An 18,159-nucleotide genomic window follows, 5' to 3' on the forward strand; every position below is an offset into this window, starting at 1 on the left:
AGTGTGAATCAGACACAATCCCCAGAAGCACTTTTTGGACATTTTCAGCCAAGTTTTGAGTCTCCCTGCCTTGAAAAGGGGGAATCAGTAGAACACAGACGTCAAGGCAGTGAAAAGCAGAAAACCCTATTAATTTCTCTCTGCACCTTCTTGTAAGAGAGGGGCAGAGGGTTCTGAGTATGTTTAATATTAAGGCCAAGACTGTTGTGTAAACAGTCCAACCTCTCTCTCTGAGGCAGCTTGAGGCTGATGTAGGAAATAGAAGCTCAGAGTTACAAACACCTGTAGCTTCTAAAACTATAACCAGCTTTAAAAGTTCTCTAAGTTGATGCTGTTAGTTCCTGAAAGCAAGACTCTGTGCTTTTTTGTGCTTTTGACCCCATTTCAAGGCTTTTTACATCAGCAATTCATGATTTTCTTTATTTGGAAACCCTTCTTACACTGCTTTGGCTGAGTTTTGATTCATAGCTGAGCTGCTGGGAACTGTACAACCGTTGTAGGACGTGCTTCTGTTGTGCTGTTAAACGGCTCCTTGCTGACAAACATCCATGGAAACATTCTCCCAGCACTGCCATCCTGTTCCCTGCCTTCCTCCAGCACTGCCATCCCACTAAAAACAAGGTAGGAGCCATGAGGGGACCAGAGGTGGGAAATCAGGACAGCCTCACCCCTTTCCAGCCCAGTTAATAGCAAACAAAGCCGTGAATAAATAAGAGCCTGGATTGTTTACTGAGCGTTTTATTTGTACAAAGAGGCATAGCAGGGAGTGAGGAATGAGAGCAAACAGGAATTTTGCTCCTGGGAATGCAGAGCTGGGGCTGGGAGCTTCACCATCCACCCCCACGAGCAGCACAGGCTGCAGGCCAGGCTTCACAGCGATGAAGGACCGAGAAAAATCAGAAACACAGGAATCAGTGAGCAAAAGGAGGAGCAGAAAGCAATAGAAAGAACAGTGCTGCCTTGCTGCCTCACTCTTGGATTAACAGCTCCATCTGTTCGAGGCCAGGCTCACTCTGTCATTTCTCAAAACAAAGAAAATCCCTGTTCAATGCCAGCACTCGATGTCCTTGAAACAGAACAGAAAACACCTCAGATGCAGCACAACGGCTTGAGAACAGGTCAACAACAATTGTTCTGGAAGTTACATTTTAAAACTCTAAATAAATTACTAAGCAAAACACCCCTATGTTAAATATCAAAGTAATAATTAGTAAAATCCAGTTACTACTTGTAGCAGTGCAAAACAAAATAGCAGCATTCGTATGGAAGTGGGATTCAGTGTAAACACTCGTTACTGAAACTGCATAAAACGGGTCTGGCTGGAGCTCAAACTCTTCCAGAGCATCTGCCTGGCTTGCAGACCTTTGGAGGCTCCTGTTGCCAGGAGGACAGTGACCAGCACATGCTGGAATCCCTCACCTGCACCCCAGTTCCCAACAGGTTCAGCAGGGCTGGTTTGATGGGAGGTTATTTGGGGCGTTTTAGCCAGGAGTTAAAGCAAATAACGTTGGGAATGAGAAGCCTGGCTTGGGAAAACTACAGCAGGATCAGGTCATGCTTCAGTGTTTCTGCTCAGAGGTAAGAACGGCCCAGACCCTTCACCCACTGCTGGCTGGGTCACTGAGCTTTTACCTTTGGAGTATTTTTGAACGGGACCTTAAAGCTCATCCTGTTCTACCCCCTGCCCTGACAGGGACACCCCCCACTACCCCAGGTTTGCTCCAAGCCCCATCCAACCCAGGGCTCAGCGTTCAAACAAGGACCTGAATTAATCAGAAAGCAAAAAGTAGACGCGGTGTGACTGAGCACGTGGAGCTGCTCCTCGGACAATGTCCCCAGTCTCGCCCTGTTCTTGTGCCGACCCAGGCCTGGCTCCCTGCACGCCCCGGGGATGCTCTCGAGCACACGGGGTCGGATCAGCCTCGCCAAAACGCCGGGATTTGGGAGGCAGGCGCGCTGCTCAGACCCTGCTCCGAGCCAGGCGGGTTCGCTGCGGACACGCCCCAGGAGCTCCAGGAGTCTGTTTGCTGAGGAAGGGGGTGATTTCCAGCACACGGCCAGACCACTGCTGGAAGCCACATCACGATGGAGCCATGTGATAGAGCACGGGCAGAGATGGGTGAAAAGCCGCACTCGCAGCCTCAGGGCATCCCCAGCAGCTGACGGGAGCGGCAGCAGGACGGTGGGGACCGGAGCGGTGGAGGCACGGATGGGAGAACCTGCTGGGACCGGAGCAGTGCCGGGACGGCGGGTACCACACGGGAGGACCGGCAGGACTGAAGCGGAGCTGGGATGATGGATGCCAGCTGGGATAACCGGGTGGGATGCAGCATTCTCTCGATGCCCCGGCGGGTCCCGCTCCGCTACCGCCGCCGGACGGGCCGGTAGACACAGATGGCCATGAGGATGATGGTGAGCAGGAGAGCGCTGAGGATGCTGCCCAGCAGCACTGCGGCCAGAAGAGAAAGAACATTCATTAAACACTCCCCGAGCAACTCCCGAGCCCCCGGCCGGGTCGTGGCGGGGCCATACCCGGTGCCCCCCGCTCCTCACCCAGGTTCTGGTGCTGCAGCACAGCGTAGGGCCGGCTGCGCTCCGCCGGGCCCGGGGACAGCGGGGACAGCGCCCAGCCCCGCGCCGCCGCCAGCCCCATCGCGCCGCGACACGCCACGGAGCCCGCCGGCCCCCGGGCTTTGTGCGCCGGGCCCGGCCCTGCCCCTTCCTGCCGCCCGCCCCGCCCCGGGACCGGCCTTCCGGGGGAGCGGGGCGGTGGAGCGGCACCGGGAGCGGCACCGGGAGCGGCACCGGGAGCGGCACCGGGAGCGACACCGGGAGCGGCACCGCCCCGCGCCCGCCCGGGACAGACCCGCGCGTCCACCCCGCGCGTCCCTGCACCCCCGAGGGCATCTTCTCCCCCCAGCCCCGTGTGTCTCCCCCAGCCCCCGCCGTCACGAACGTGCGTTCTTTTGGGTGTTTTATGGGCCCCAAACACCGAGGATCGGTGATGCTGCTCTGGGAGCTACGGGAAGCCACGGCAGGTGGCTGATTCACACCGGCCCAGGGATGCCTCTCCCCCACCCAGGATTTGGTTTTAAAATGAGATATATTGGGGTCTTTCCCTCTTCAGATGCCCGTTCCCTGGATCCCCCGGGATGGGGCGGTACCGACCTGCCCGGCTTCAGCAGCACCTGGGACCCACCCCCGGGCTCGGGCGATTCCTCCGCCGGATTTTGGATCTTTGTAGCAGGACAAGGCGTGTCTGAACCGCCACAGCCCCCCGTGTCCCCCAGCCCAGCCCGAGCCCTGAGCCACGCACGGCGCTCCATGAACACAGCACGGCGATCTCCGGCTCCTCTCCCTCCCCTCATCTCCGAGCATCGGCATCAGCTTTATTTTCCAAACACTCCCGGCACAGCTACAGACATGCACGGGGGGGGCGCGGGCACCTCCGAGCGAGGCAATTCCTCCGTCTGCTCCGGGAGCTGGGCTTCTCCTCCAGCCCCGGGCGTTTGGCCGCTCGGCTGCCAGCCCAGGGGCCGCAGCGCTGGTCCCGTTCTCCCTGCTGTGGTTTTCCTGCCAGCAGCGAGAACGGGCTCCGCTCCGCCGGGACGTGCCGCCGGTGCCGCTCCCACCGGGATGCTCGTGGAGATGCCAGGCGCGGTCCGCGGCGAGGAGGGCGATGGCAGCTGCCCCGCCGCTGTGCCAAGGAGGGAGCCCGAGCGCTCTCCGTGTGCCCCGGCCGTGCCACCGCGCTACAGGACGGGGGCCATGCCCACCCCCTCTGCCTGGGGGGCCCGCATGAGCTTCTCGGGCCGAATGCAGACGGCGAGGCGCTGATTGAGAGACAAAACACCGCGCGTTTCCTTCCTGCCGTGGAGCCGCGCTCCTCCGAGCCCTTCCCAGGGCAGCTCTCCCGGTGGGATTTAATTGCCACTCGAACAGGGATGCTGAGGATGCGGCTGCCCGGCTCCCCAGGCTCGGGCTGACCCGAGTGGGGTCCCTGCCCACCCCAGCCCACCCAGGAGCCCTGGGATTGTCAGTCCTGCTCCTGACCTGCTTGAGGGACCCCGGTGTCCAGACGAGCTTGTACACCATGTAGAGGGGGATGCAGATGAAGGACGATGCTCCGATGAGGAATCCCACTGAGATGCTCCACTCGGGGTACTGGTACTCAAAGAGGGTCAGGGGTGGCTGGTCCAGGAGGGAGCTGATGACTATGAACTGCAAGGAGCAGAGCCACAGGGGCCTCGAGTCCTGTGAGCAGTTTGGGCCTCTCACACCAAAACAGATATGGAGGGGCTGGAGCGTGTCCAGAGAATGGAACAGAGCCAGGGAAGGGTCTGGAGCACCAGGAGCAGCTGAGGGAGCTGGGAAAGGGGCACAGCCTGGAGAAAAGAAGGCTAAGGGAGGATTTTCTATCTCCCCACAACTCCCTGATAGGAGGGTGCAGCCAGGTGGGGGTTGGGCTCTGCTTCCAGGGAACAAGGGACAGAACCAGAGGAAATGGATGGCCTCAAGTTGTGCCAGGTTACGTTGGACATCAGGGAAAATTTCCTCACCAAAAGGACTGTCCAGCCCTGGCACAGCTGCTCAGGGCAGTGGTGGAGTCCCCATCCCTGGAGGGCTTTACCAGATGTGTGGGTGTGGGCCTTGGGGACATGGGTTAGTGATGGCCTTGGCAGTGCTGGGTAATGCTTGAACTCTTTGATCTTTTCCAACCTAAATAATTCCCTGATCTCCCCAGCCCTGGCACTGATGGCAGCTCACCCCATAGGTTATCAGGACACAGGGATGGAACGAGATGATCTTTAAGGTCCCTTCTAACCCAAACCATTCTGTGATTCCATGATTCTATGAGCACCCTCCACGTCCTGCTGCTCCCCCTGTCATCCCAAATCCCAGCCAGCGTGGACACCACAGGGACATCTCCCAGACTGCCACCCCAGGCTGGGTGAGGGCTGGGGGCCTCTGTCTAACAAGCCCCGTGAGCCGGTGGCCTGCGAGGGCTGCTCAGCCCCGTGCTGAAACAAAACCATTTGCTGTGTGCTTTGATGATAATACTCCTCTCTTAATAACCAGGGCAAAGTGCTTAGAGCCATAATTAATCCTCACAAGGCCTCTTCTCCTGCAGATCCGGTGAGATGAGACCCCTCTGCTGACGGCAGCCTTTGAAGTGCCGTGGGAGCTGGCATTTCAAAGGGACAGATCCAGCCCAGCACATGGGAGATGGACCCGTGGCCAGCCCTGCCAGGCATGCTGCGTGCTGGGAGGATGAGCTTGCACCTGTGTGAGCACCCAGCTTTGCCCTGGAGCTGTGGAAAAGGCTGGAAAATGAACTTCCAGCTCCCTTTCTCGGTGAGGTCCTGGGGCTGTGGGCACTGTGGCAGTGCCCGTGGCTGGAGCAGCAGCACGGGGAGGGCTGGCATGAGGTCCCACAGCCCTGTCCACTCTCCTGGCACCTTGGTCACCTCGTGTGGGTGAGAGGGGAGTTATCCATGGCACGGGGAGCTGGGCAGCAGAGGGGAGTGGCTGTCCTGCAGGGTGTCCAGAGGGACAGCGATGAACTTGTCTGTAATTTGGCCATGGATACTCACCGCCAGCAAGGCAGGGCTGATGGCGACCCAGCACAGCTTCCAGAAGAGCCCCGGGGTGAAGCCCAGCATGGCTTTGACATCGTGGGAGAACCTCTGGATCCCTGCCGGAGGAGAGAGCCTTCACAACCCCGGGATCCCGCTGGGGACGTGGGGTCAGGGACATCCACACGGACACAACGCCCTCTGTTCCCATCCCAGCCTGGCCAGGAGCCACACACAGGATCCAGTGCCTGGGATTTACCCTCCTGTGCAGGGCCACACACCCGTGTAGGTGCCCACGAAGTGTTTTCCACGACAGAGGCAGTTTCTTACCATAAAACCAGGAGACAGCGATGGTTTCCAGCAGCACCACTGCCAGGATGGAGCAGCCGGCACCGAACTCCTCCAGCAGCTTCACCACGTAGGCTCCCCCCTGGAGCAGCAGGAGGAGGGGGAGGCTGCAGACCCCAGGGGTGAAGGAGGGGATGGGGGCCAGGGCAGGGTGGTGCCAGTGGAACTCACGTAGGTGAGGGTGCTGAGGGAGCCCAGGAAACAGACTGTGATGAGGCCGAGGACGAAGAGCTCCCGTCGCCCTGCCAGGACCTGGGGGTACTCGTCCATCACGGCCGTGATCACGGCCTCCAAGCCTCCAAACTGCAAAGGAAATGCTGCTGTGGGATGGGGAAATGGGATGTGGGGACAGCCCTGCTCTCCAAGAAAATCTGCATGGCAGAGCAGGGATGTCCCATCCCATCCCATCCCATCCCATCCCATCCCATCCCATCCCATCCCATCCCATCCCATCCCATGGCCATAACTTGCCTTGTCACCTGTCACCCTGTTCTTTTAAAAGTTTTAAAGTTCTTTTAAAAGTTTTCTATACCTTCTGATGTTTACATATTTCTACTGGAGTTCTCACGCACTGTTCATGTAAATAATAATTGTTTTACACTCGTCTTTGTGAGAAGAGAGAATTGATAGACTGTTAATTTAACAGTGTAGTTGGAGAGGTGGCAGTTTCATCCTCCAATCCACTGTCACTTTTAGAATACCATATATTGTGAGGTCAGAAATAAAACAACTTCTTTTTCTTTTTTCTTTTTCTTTTTGTTTTAATGGAAACAGAGTGGCAGTCACCCCACTATCAGCCATGGGACATGGCCACCCCCGGTCCCTGCTGGGGACACAGCTGGACTGTCCCCTCCTACCGTGCTGTCCAGCCCCAGGGTGATCATCATCAGGAAGAAAATGATGGCGAAGAAGGTGGATCCCACCATGTTGGCAATTGCTTCAGGGTAGGTGATGAAGAGGAGGCTGGGCCCTAGGAGGGGACACTGGCTTGGTTGGCTGTTCCCTGGCACAGCCCTGGGGGTGGGAATTCCCTTGGGGAAGAGGCTGCTGGAGGGAGGAGAACCTTTATCTCTGGCGACATCCTCCACCTCCACGTCCCTCATCTCGGCCATGTAGCCCAGCACGGTGAAGATGACGAAGCCTGAGAGGAAGCTGGTGAGGCAGTTCACAGCACTGGTGACCAGCGCATCCCTGGAAGGCAGAAAGGAGGGAGAGACCCCACTCCAGGTCAGCCCTCACCCCGCTCCAGCTGCCCTGGCCTTCCCCCACTCCCGTTCCCTCTCCTGGCCCGGCACACCAGAACCATCAGAGAAATGGGGAAGGATGCCCAGCCTGCAGCCACAGGGACCAGGAGCTCTTGGCATGTGGCAGTGGGGACCAGGAGCTGCCAGAACGTGCCTCCACTGCAGCTGTGCCCACTGGGATGGAGCCTCACCGGTAGCAGTTGTTGTGGAAATGGTTGTAACTGGCCAGAGCAAGGAGGACTCCAAATCCGGGGCCCAAGGAGAAGAAAATCTGTGCAGCAGCATCCACCCAAACCTGGAGGGAGAAACAACAGGAGGATGGGCAGGGCAGGAGGTCCTTGGGGCTGGGATGGAGCTGGGAGGTGCCCCACAGTTCCAATGGCATGGACACCCCATGGCACAGGGTGGGGCTGGGCTGGCACAAGTGTGCAGACCTCCTCTCCTGCCTGCCCCGTGGCCCCAGGAGATGTTCTGGGGGCCGAGGAGCTGCTGTGGCATGGAGTGAGCTCATTCCCACCCTGGGGTCCTGCAGCAGCAGTGTCACCCGTGCTCGCCCACGCTCGGAGCAGGGATGGATGGAGGGGAGCCCCGAGCCTGCCGTGCCCACTCCTGCCTGGCACATTCAGTGCTGGCAGCACGGCCCTCATTACCTTTAATGAGAATTCTCAAGTGCTGCCTGGTAATTACCCACAGGAAGCCCATTGTCAGCCCAGGGGGGAGCGCAGCACAAACAAAACCGGCCAGAATGAGATGGGTGATTCGATTATGGATTTACATTTCCAAGAGCCCGTCCAGGGCGCCTCAGTTTCTGTGGGAACAAGGGCCCCATTGCCCTGTGGTGGGGCCAGACCCGTGGGCAGGGTTGGCTGGGTGTCCTGGGGAGGGGTTCTGGGTGCTGCCATGCCCAGATGGGTGGGTGGGTGTCCTGGGGAGGGCTTTGGGTGCTGCCACGCCCCAGGTCCTACCCACACTCACCGCGGTGCTCAGGAGCTTGCCCCAGTCCGGGCGCAGGTAGAAGACAACCCCTCTCCAGGCTCCAGGCAGGGTGGCCCCTCGGATGAGCAGGATGAGCAGGACGACGTAGGGCAGCGTGGCTGTCACCCACACCACCTGGGGGGAGGCAGCTGTCACCCCGTGTCACCACCAAAGCCCCGTGCTGGGCTCACTGGGGTGGCCTCAGGGGCAGGGGCTGACGAGGAGGTGACGTTCCCTCTTCCACAGTCAGGTGGGTGGCAAGATCCTACCAGGTGAGGGGTCCCTCCTGCCCTGGCAGGGCAGTGCTGGAGCTCTCCTCACCTTCCCAGAGGTTTTCACCCCTTTCCACAGGCTGAAGTAGACGATGGTGAAGATGAGGAAGAGGCAGAGGAGCAGCTGCCAGCGGATCCCCCCGATGTCATACAGACCCCCGGATTTCTGGATCTCCAGGACCTTCCTCCTGCAGGCAGGGATCCCCACGGCTGGGAGAAGGCTCAGCCCCAGGCAGGGAATCCGTGAGCTCCTCAGGAGCATTCCCTGAGGGGGCTCTGGGACGTGCCCAGCTCACACCATCCACATCTGAGCACTTACGTGTAAAACTCCTCGGCGGGGGACCTGGAGAAGTTGGTCCAGGTCACGTTGCTCTTCCCAAAGTAGTTGGTGCAGTCAGGGGTGTTCCAGGGGTTGTCACAGCTCGCCCAGGGCAGGGTGCCCGAGAAGGACGAGTAGAAGTAGTAGAGAGCCCAGGCAATGATGGTGTTGTAGTAGAAGGAGACGTAGAGGCCGATGATGCAGATGGCAAAGCCGATGCCTGGGAAAAGCAGGATCGGGCTCAGCCCTGGGACACGGCTGTGGGGACCCGCTGGGGGTCCCGGTGTCACCCCAGCTGGGGGTCTCTCACCTTTAAAGATGGGGCAGATGCGCTTCCAGATGGGGATGGCACCTGTCCTGTGGAACTGCCCCAGGGCCAGCTCCATGTAGAAGAGGGGCACCCCCCCAAAAATAGCCATCAGCGTGTAGGGGATGAGGAAGGCTCCTGCAGGGTGGGGAGCAGAGCAGGGTGAACAGCAGGCTGCCAAGGGACCACAGCATTGTCACCTCCCTCCCTCCCTCCCTTCTGGCACTGCCCCAGCAGGTTTGGATGTGTTTGTGAGAAGCTTTGGGAATGATCTGGTCAGAGGAGCTCAGAGATGTGAGACCCTTCTTGGTGTTGCAGCTTCCCGGGCTCCCAGGACAGCCCTGCTGGAGTCCCAGCCCTTGCTGGGGAGGCTCCATTTGGCCAGGACGGAACAAAGAACCACAGAAACCATTGGGGCGCAGGGAGGGGACACCCAGCACCCCTCAGGTCTGGAAGAGTTTTGGAGGAAAATCTGACTGAATATGCACAGCCACCCCAAGACACATAATTAGTGCTGTAATCTGCATTATTCATAACATCCTCGTTTTTACTGGGGCTGCACTTGTACCCCATGGAGCTTTTGGAAGTGGAACTGCTCTCTGAGTTCTGCTGGGATTAGTTAATTGAACCCCCACGGCTCCTCCCTGTGACAGATGTGAGTGTGGTGCACCCCAACATTCCCAGTATCCCCCAAAACCCCAGCACCTCCATCTCTAGCACCCCCAGCACTCCCAGTATCCCCAATATCCCTGTCACCTCCAGCATCCCAAATGTCCCCAGCACCCTCCTGCAGCCCCCCTGTCTGCCTGGCAGGACTGGCCCAAGAGGACCAAGTGTTTTCAGTGTTTTCCTTCCAGGCAGAGCCCGGGTTGTGGGTGAGCCCAGTGCTGCCCATCCCAGTGTTCCCCCTCCATGGGGCTGTGCTCCCCCAGAGCTGCCCCCTGAACTCCTCACCCTCCCGTGTGTGTGGGGCAGGTGGAAACCTCCCACCTGAAGCACAGGCACGCAGAGGGGCTCAGCTCTGCTCCCAATCCCACAGGAGCAACTCGCAAATAACTGTGTTTCAATGTGGGCACCTGGGATCCACAGTTTTGCCTTGAGTATGGAACTAATTATCTCTTTCTAATTTTCCCAAGCAGTAGAGGATGCTCCCCGAAAGCCAACTTCGGCAATTAAATCCACTGCGCTTTCCCAAACAGAAAAAAATTCTCATCCTTCCTTTTTCATTTCCATGTGAGGGGGGTTTCTATCCTGCTCCATTCCAAGCAATTTATTTAGCTGTCATTTACTGAAGGTTTTTTTTTCCTTCGTGGTGTTTCTGTGTCTTCGCTTCCCATTGATCCCTCAAAGCTGGGGCTGCTCGTGAGCTCCAGCACTGCCAGCCAGGATCCACAGCAGGAGGGTGGGATGCTCATGAGGATGATTTTAAATCAGGAGCCATCCCAAAGGGCAGCTTCCCAGAGTGCCAAGATCATGAAGTGTGTGAGCCTCCCAGCCCAAATTTACAGATCTTAATCCTTTTTTGCAGTTTGGACCATGCTAATTTTCCCTTTGTGATCCCAGAGCTGCTAAGGCACCTCTAACCCCACTGGGAAAGGGGGGAAAGACCAGGAACGGAGGGAAAGACCAGGAAAGGAGGAAAGGACCCCAGGGAAGGAGGATGGAGGGAGTGGAGGAGGATTTTGAATGAAGAAAGACACAAACAGAAAAGAGACAGATGTCGGGAGAAGTTGGGTCAGTCTTTAAACCGCCCTGTCTGAAGTGGAGCAGCTGGAAACAAAGGAGAAGAAACAGTGAATTCTTCAGGGTGGGAAAGGTGAAAAACGAGGAAAAAGACATCTTTTCTCCAAAAGGAGACTTAAATGATCCCAGTGGTGTCCTTACCCCCTCCGTTCTGGTAGCAGATGTAAGGGAACCGCCAGACGTTGCCCAGATCGACGGCGAATCCGATGACGGAGAGGAGGAAATCCATCTTTTTGCTCCACTTGTCCCTGGGGTGGGTGTGGGGGTTTGGGGGTGCAGGGCTGGCGGGGGGACCCAGGCAGGGCTGCTCTGCCATCCTGCCACCCCGGTAAATCCTGCAGGATTCAGGCTGAGTAACTTGGGAAGGATTTCTGTGTTGCTGATGACAGATCCGAGGAGGGGAGGGTCAGGCTGACTGCGCTTCCCCACCTCCCGCTGGAAACCCACGGAGGCACGGAGAGCAGCCGGCAGGGAAACAGAGCCGTGCTCTGATCAAAGGCAGCCGGGGAGAGCAGCCCCCGAGCGGGGGGACCAGCCTGACCCTGCAGCGACCGGCATCACCTCACAGGGGCCAGCCTGACCCTGCAGGGACCGGCATCATCCCACAGGGGCCAGCCTGACCCTGCAGGGACCGGCATCACCTCACAGGGACCAGCCTGACCCTGCAAGGACCGGCATCACCTCACAGGGGCCAGCCTGACCCTGCAAGGACCGGCCTGACCCTGCAGGGACCGGCATCACCTCATGGGGACCAGTCTCACCTTGTGTGAATAAACATCACCCCGTGGGTCCCACCCAGGGGAGGGGATTCCAGCTCAGTTTTTGGGGCTGAGGTGGTAAAATGGGATGGTGTTTTCTCCTTCCTCCTGACAAATCCTTATTTCTCTCTCCCTCGTGTGTTTTGCTAAGGAGGTGACACTGATGCTTGCAGGGGAAATTCGGGAATCATGGAGTGGCTTGGGATGGAAGGGACCTTTAAAGGTCGTCTCATCCATCTGGGCTCGACAGGTCTCTCTGGGGTGTGAATTGCTGGGGGAAAGCCACACAAAAGTGAAATAACTTTCACAGCTGAGCTGTGACCAGGAGGGGATGGCAGCATCCCCAAAGCCACCGCTCTGCCCTGTGACAGCTTCACAGCAAAATTCATCGCAGTGGAACGTGTCTTGCACAGACCTGGGGTCACCGGGTTCTCCCAGGGCCTCCAGCCCCGGCTTTCACAGCCTTTCCCATCTTTAATTAAAAGAAACTACAGGAGGGATGGAGCCGGAGCTGCGGCTCCAGGGCCATGGCGAGCGGGTTGCTGTGACAACGTGACGCAGCTGCCCGGCACGGGAAGCCTCTGGACACTGTTAATCCCTCAGGCACACACACGGGGACCCGTTAGAAACCTCCAGTTAAAAGCACATTTATATTTTTGTTTTGTTTTGTTTTGTTTATGTCTGGCCCTGGCTGCTTTGGCTGTCATAGAATGGAATCACAGAATCATGGAATTGCTTCCGTTGGAAAAGCCTAAAAGTGGGTCCAGTCCTGTCAGTCCCTCCACAGGGTGGGCTGCACTCCACCTTCTCCCTCTCCACTGTGGAACCTGAAATTATTGTGGCTTTAAGATGAAATAATTGTTATTTGAACACCTCTCCTGTGAAACGCAGCAGTTTTCTGCTGGTGGGACTACGTGGTGCCACGAGGATGTTCCCCAAAAAGGGGTTGGGGGGGGGGTCAGGGTGGTCCCCGGGGTGGGGGGGAGCGAGCAGAGGTTGGGGGGTCCCAGCACAGCCCCTCCATCATCCCCTGCTCCTAAACCTGGTGTGGCTCCCCCCGGGCCCAGCCCCAGCACACAGGTGAGGGAGTTAATCTGCTGTGGTTTGTAGGGGATTTGTTTCCCTCCTGGCACCTTCCAGAGCTGTGCATCCCAACCCTTCAGCGCGGGGGTGGAGATGAGAGCCGAGGCTGTGGGGGCTGCCAGTGGGGCCGCCCTTGTCCCGGTTTTGGGATGAAGGGGAGGAATCCCCGCTGCCTGCGGAGCGTGCCGGGGGAGCAGGGTTTAACCCCCTGACCAAAGATCATCTCGAGGAGTGAATAACAGAACTGAGGCAGCTGGTGCCCCAACAACTGTGAAAAATAGTAGATCATAGAGAATAGAGAATAGAGAATAGAGAATAGAGAATAGAGAATAGAGAATAGAGAATAGAGAATAGAGAATAGAGAATGGCTCTTTCTCTGCTGCTGGCCCTTCTTTTCTCTGGGTGGTTTATGTGGGATGCTCGATGGGACAAATGGGAGACCCCTCTGTGTCCATGTCCTGCCCTTGCTCAGGAGGGCTCAGCAGATGGGCTCAGGCACGGCCAGGGGTCTCAGGGGTCTGTGGGGTCTGCGGGAAGCAGGGACAGCCCCCAGCATCCCTCGAGCACTGGACAGGGACCCCTTTCCCGGAGTGAAGTAGCGGCTGTTCAAACTCTGGTGTCCGTTTCAAACTAAGCTCCTTTCTCTCCTGAAGAGTCTCTTGTTTCCCTCACACCGGGCTATTAAATCACACCCAGAGGGTGTGCCCCAGGAGGGGCAGAGCTGGGCCTGCAGGAAAGTCCATGGCCGGAGCTATTCCCACAGCCGCTCCCAGCCGGAGCCGTGCAGGGTTTGCAGCGCCGGGATGCGCACGCTGCTGTCTGGGAGCTCGCTGTGCTCAGGCACGGACCGGGGCACGGCGGATGCCCCGCTCCAGCCCAGGGCTGAGCCGAGCCGTCGGTTCAGTACCTCCATCCCTGACAGACCACCCCCGGGCTCGCTGGGGAATGAGCCGTGAATGCTCCCGGTGCTCCCGTCCCGCTGCCCCCTCTCCCTGTGCCGCTCATGCGGCTGCGGCTCCCCCGGCAGCGGGGCAGGGCCGCGCTGTCAAATCGATCACGGGAGAGCTTTGAAATCTCCACGTGTTTTCAGAAGCTGCAAGGTGGAAAGAGCTGCTGGAGATGGGAGGAAGGCAGGGGGAGAGGTGTCTTGGGGATATCATGGAATGGTTTGGGTTGGAAGGGTCCTTAAAGATCAGCCAGTGCCACCCCCTGCCATGGGCAGGGACACTTTCCACTGTCCCGGGTTGCTCCAAGCCCCATCCAGCCTGGCTTGGGCACTTCCAGGGATCCAGGGGCAGCCACAGCTTCTCTGGGCACTCTGTGCCAGGGCCTCAGCACTCACAGGGAGGAATATCCTGTTTCTACACCTAAGACATCACGGTCAGACAGTCTGTACACTGCCTCAGCCACTTATTTCTGCTTTTTCCCTGTTATTTTCCTTATTCAAAGCACAAATCAATTCAGACTGAAACTTCAGAGTTTAAATCCAACTCAAATCAGATTTAAATTTGAATATCATTTGCTTTAGAAGTTGTTTCTAAACACCATGATGGCTTGATCAGCAGAATGCTTTTATCCCACCTGCTCATCCGTGCAGGAAAGTGCAGGGGAGTGAATTGTGGTCTTAAAACAGCTATCCTGTTTAAGCCTCAGAGACAGCAGTGGGAAGTTTAATTTAATTAGCATGATACTCAGAGATGTAACTTAATCACATTAAGTATAGATCAACGTGCTCTCATTTAAGCTCTCCAAGCTCCAGAAAACAGGGGCCAATCGTCTCCCACCTGGCTTTAATCCGGGGAGAGGCAGAATTTTCTAAGGAAAAGGAACCAGCAAGGCTTGGGGGGAGCTTGTCCCTGTGCTTCTTTCAGACGATTTTCTCCCAAAGTTCGGGGCCCCATCTAGTCCGGCAATCACATTCCGCCGAGTTACATTTGTGTTAAACGGGTATTTAAAAAGCAAATAAAGAGCGAAAAGCAAACAGAGTACACGGAAATGCGGGTATGGCCCAGGCTTCCTCCTGGCCTCTGGAAATTACAGAAGGGACCGAATTCGGATGAATCCCGAGGCCAGAGCTCCCTCCTGCTCTCCTGCCAGCCTGGCCAGTGGAGGGATCCATTGGGATGATGGTCCCTGCTGTCACTAGGGCCACCGAGGAGGAGCACGGAGGAAAAGCTCCGAGGCAGAGGATGCAGCCCAGCCCTGGGGTCAGTCTGGGGGGCTGGCGGGGGTGCGGCCGTGTCCCTGCCGTCCATGGCGGGACTGAGTGCCGCTGGCAGCGGGGCCGTGCCGGTGGCCTCGCTGCCCTGGCACCACCGCGGTTTGTAGTTATTGGAAACTGGACTGCGGAGGAGCCAGGATGCTGTTTCTATGGAAATGTCCTGGAACAGTAAACCAGGGAAGGGGAAAACAGAAGAGATGGTAATGGATCTGCAGGCAGGGCACTCTCCGAGGGGCTGTGATGGTGTGATTTTGAGAGGGGGCGTTGGGGGTCTCTCTGGTCGTTGTCACCTTCCCGCTGTGCTGGAGCTCACCGGAGCGGGCCTGGATGGCTCACGCCTGAAAGGACGTGGTTGTTTCACCCCTGCGAGGAACGCCCAGAGCCCTGAACCCCTGTCCGAGGCCGGACACTGCCCCAGCCGTCCCCATGTGCGGGGACACCCCCAGGGCTCTCCCCGCCCCGTGTCACCCAGCCCCGCCGCCGCCGTCCCCGGGCACCTCGGGGCTGGGCCGGGGGTGCGGGAGCCTGGCTGGGATAACGGGAGTCAGCTTTGGGGGGCTGGTGGCGACACCGGGAGCTGGGGGACGGCTGCGACCGCACCATGGGACCGATCCCGGCTGAGACCCGGGCGAGAGCACCGGCCCGGACCCGGTCGCCCCTCGGGGCGCTGCCGGGGATACCGGGGCTGCCGTCGGTGCCGGGGGTGTCGGGGCTACGGGGCGAGCCGGGGGTGCCGGGGCTGCGGATGCCGGGAGTACCGTGGATGCCGGTGCCGGGGGTACCGGAGCCGCGAGTACCGGGCTGCCGGTGCCGGTGCCGGTCGCGGATTGGCGGCGGCGGCGGCCCCTCCCCGGCGGGGCGGGGGGCGGTGCGGCCCGGCGGGCCCGGCCCGGTGCCCGGCAGTCTGCGGGCGCTGCGGAGCGAGCGCGGCCATGGCGGCGGCCCCGGCGGGTACGGCGGGCGGGGACCGCGACCGGGGACCGGCACCGGGGGTGGCGGGGCAGGGCCGCACTAACGGGTCTCTTCTCCTCATTTCTCCCCGCAGAGGCGGAGACCCGGCAGCGGCTGCTGCGCACCGTCAAGAAGGAGGTGGGTGCGGGACCCCCGGGAGCAGCCCCGGCCCGGTGCCCGCGGGGAGCGGCGGCTCCTGCCCGGGGGGAGCCCCGGGCCCGCCCGCGGCATCCGCTGGCTCCGCTGCTGCTGCTGCCGCGGGGTTCAGAGCCCCCAAAAAACCAGCCCGGAGTGGGGCCGAGAGCCCACCCTGGCGCGGTTGCGGGTCCCGGGGGGCGGAGAAGCATCCCTGCAGCGCCAGTGCCCGGCATCCTTGGAAAATCGCCTTTGGCTGCGGGCAGAGCACGCCACAACTTGGGATTTTCCGCAGGGAAAAGGGGCGACTCCCGGTGCTGCATCCTTCCCTTGGGAGCGGGGATGGGACGAGCCCTCCCGCAGCACGGCGCTCCTTGGCAGGGCGGGGGGCAGCGGCTGCTGGGGGCCCCGGCCGGGAAAAGGGGGGCCCCAAATGTGTGTGCCCGGTGCTGGGTGATGGCGTTCCGCATCTCGCCGTGCTCCCCCTTCTCGGGCATCGTTAACTCTGTTAGTTTGTGCGTTGTTTTATGCTGAGCTGCCTGGAGCTCCGTGTTTATGCCGCGTGTCACACCTGAGCCGACGGTCCATCGAGGCACGGAGCCGCGTCCCGCCCGGTGCTGGAGCGCAGGGTCACCGGCAGCGGTTGTCATGTCCTGCCCACGCTCTGTCCCCGCAGGTCACCTCCCGGGATGCCGGAGGGGGGGAGGTGTGTGGTGTTCTGTTCCTGCTGTTACGAGCTATCGGGTTTACAGGCTCCCGGGGAGTGGAAGACACTGCTTGGAGTCGGGAGAAGCAGAGCCGTGGGTGGTGGGTCTGGGGAGGGTGACAGCGCTGCCCATCCAGACCACGTCCCACCTTTAATCTTGTGCCGGGTGTGGTGCTAAGGAATACCACCGGTTGCCTCAGCAACGGCTATTAAACCAGGAAAAGGGTATGACATTTATTTAGCGTTTGTGGATAGAGCTGCCATCTCATTATTACTGTCTGTGGCAGCTCCTGAGTGCAGAGGCAGCTGCTGCAGGGTGGGAGCCAGGGCTGCTCCGGGCATCCCCCAGAGCCTCTCCTGTGCTGGCCTTCAGTGCCCGGCTTTGCTGGCTCCCAGGGGAAAGTGGAGCTGGTACCTCAGGGGGCAGAGCTGGGGCTGGTTTCGGCCCTTCTGCTGGCTTTGGGGGAGATAATGTGGGTTTGGTGAATGTGGGTAAAGCCTGAGGGAGGAAGGGGTGTGTGGGGAAAGCCCTCCTGCCCTGTGAAGTGCCACCACGGTGCTGTGAGCTGGGTGTTTGATACACTCCGGGCTCTCTCCAGCAGCCCCTTGGTGCTGACACAGAGCAGAGGCTTTTTCCTGGTGATCCCATTGCTTGGGATGTTGGTGTGGGTGTGGGCTCCCCGCAGGTACCAGGTGGTTGCCATTCCCTTGGGATTTGCCTTCCACTTGCCCTTCCACTCCTGCTGGAAGTGCTGAGCTTGGACAGGGGCTGGGTCCAGTGATGGGGGCTGTGGGTGGGGGAATTCCATGGAGGACCTGTGCTCTCCACCTGGGCTTTGCTCTGGCAGGAATGAAAAACCTGGGGAAACATGATCCTGTAGGTTATGGAGTTAGTTATTCAGCACCATCCCTGAAACCAGGAGCAGGTGGGGCATTCTTGTGCCTGTTGCTCTCTGCTCATGCTTTTGGTTTTTCTTCCTCTTCTAGGCTGACCTCAGGTTAAGTCAGGAGCTTGTGCAGACTCCAAGGAGCAGTAGAAAGGGCCAGTTGCAGAAATTTGGGTTTTTTTTTTCCCCCCACTCTCAGAATTTTAACCTTTCCCAAATCTGTATTATTCTCATTTCACGAGGCCACGCCTGGTTTTGCTCCAGCCAGGGCCCTCAGCGCAGGCGAGCCCAGCTGAGAACAGGGACAGGCAGGGCTGTCCTTGGGGAGCTGTGCCACGTCTGTCACCCCAGGGCCATAACTGACGAAGACAAACACTGGGAAGAAGGTCTGATCCGAGCAGGGACAGAAACAATAAACTGGAATTAGCCAGGGCACTGAGCAGCCCTCAGTATTTGGCTGTTGCCATGGTTAAGGCATTGGGCTCTGGAGAAGTCCTGTGCTGCAGTGGATGTGCAGGTTGAGATGAGCTGTGTTATCTGTCACCATCTTCTTCCTCCCCCCCAACCCCATATGGCCACACTAAATCAAACTAACCCTGGAAGCTGAAAATTGACTGTTTGTCAGCAGGCTGCA

The 18,159-nt window shown here is 58.9% G+C and overlaps 3 protein-coding genes across 5 annotated transcripts in view; 1 reads left to right on the forward strand and 2 right to left on the reverse strand.

Moving 5' to 3' along the window:
- Positions 1-710: 710 nt before the first annotated feature.
- C18H12orf76 (chromosome 18 C12orf76 homolog) lies at positions 711-2,704 on the reverse strand. Its single transcript, XM_053994274.1, has 2 exons — positions 2,554-2,704; positions 711-2,449 (listed from the first exon to the last, which is right to left on the reverse strand). The coding sequence occupies exons 1-2, from the start codon at positions 2,651-2,653 to the stop codon at positions 2,364-2,366; spliced, it is 186 nt and encodes a 61-aa protein (XP_053850249.1). The 5' UTR covers positions 2,654-2,704; the 3' UTR covers positions 711-2,363.
- Positions 2,705-5,108: 2,404 nt separating this feature from the next.
- On the reverse strand, positions 5,109-11,100 carry LOC128816316 (sodium-dependent serotonin transporter-like). Its single transcript, XM_053993842.1, is given in 14 exon segments — positions 5,109-5,279; positions 5,281-5,493; positions 5,495-5,563; positions 5,565-5,695; positions 5,907-6,006; positions 6,096-6,227; positions 6,782-6,894; positions 6,988-7,115; positions 7,360-7,463; positions 8,144-8,278; positions 8,465-8,603; positions 8,735-8,954; positions 9,045-9,179; positions 10,926-11,100. Coding segments are annotated over 14 exon segments (1,965 nt in total).
- A 4,669-nt stretch (positions 11,101-15,769) lies between these two features.
- SGSM1 (small G protein signaling modulator 1) overlaps positions 15,770-18,159 on the forward strand; it is a 30,570-nt gene continuing 28,180 nt past the window's right edge. For all 3 annotated transcript variants that reach the window (XM_053993867.1, XM_053993868.1, XM_053993869.1), the window contains exons 1-2: positions 15,770-15,797; positions 15,892-15,935. In XM_053993867.1, coding sequence (XP_053849842.1) covers positions 15,779-15,797; positions 15,892-15,935 — 63 coding nt within the window. In that variant the 5' untranslated portion in view covers positions 15,770-15,778. The remainder of the gene's footprint in view (positions 15,798-15,891; positions 15,936-18,159) is intronic.

Source organism: Vidua macroura, chromosome 18 (genome assembly GCF_024509145.1).
Source record: "Vidua macroura isolate BioBank_ID:100142 chromosome 18, ASM2450914v1, whole genome shotgun sequence".
Lineage (NCBI taxonomy): Eukaryota > Metazoa > Chordata > Aves > Passeriformes > Viduidae > Vidua > Vidua macroura.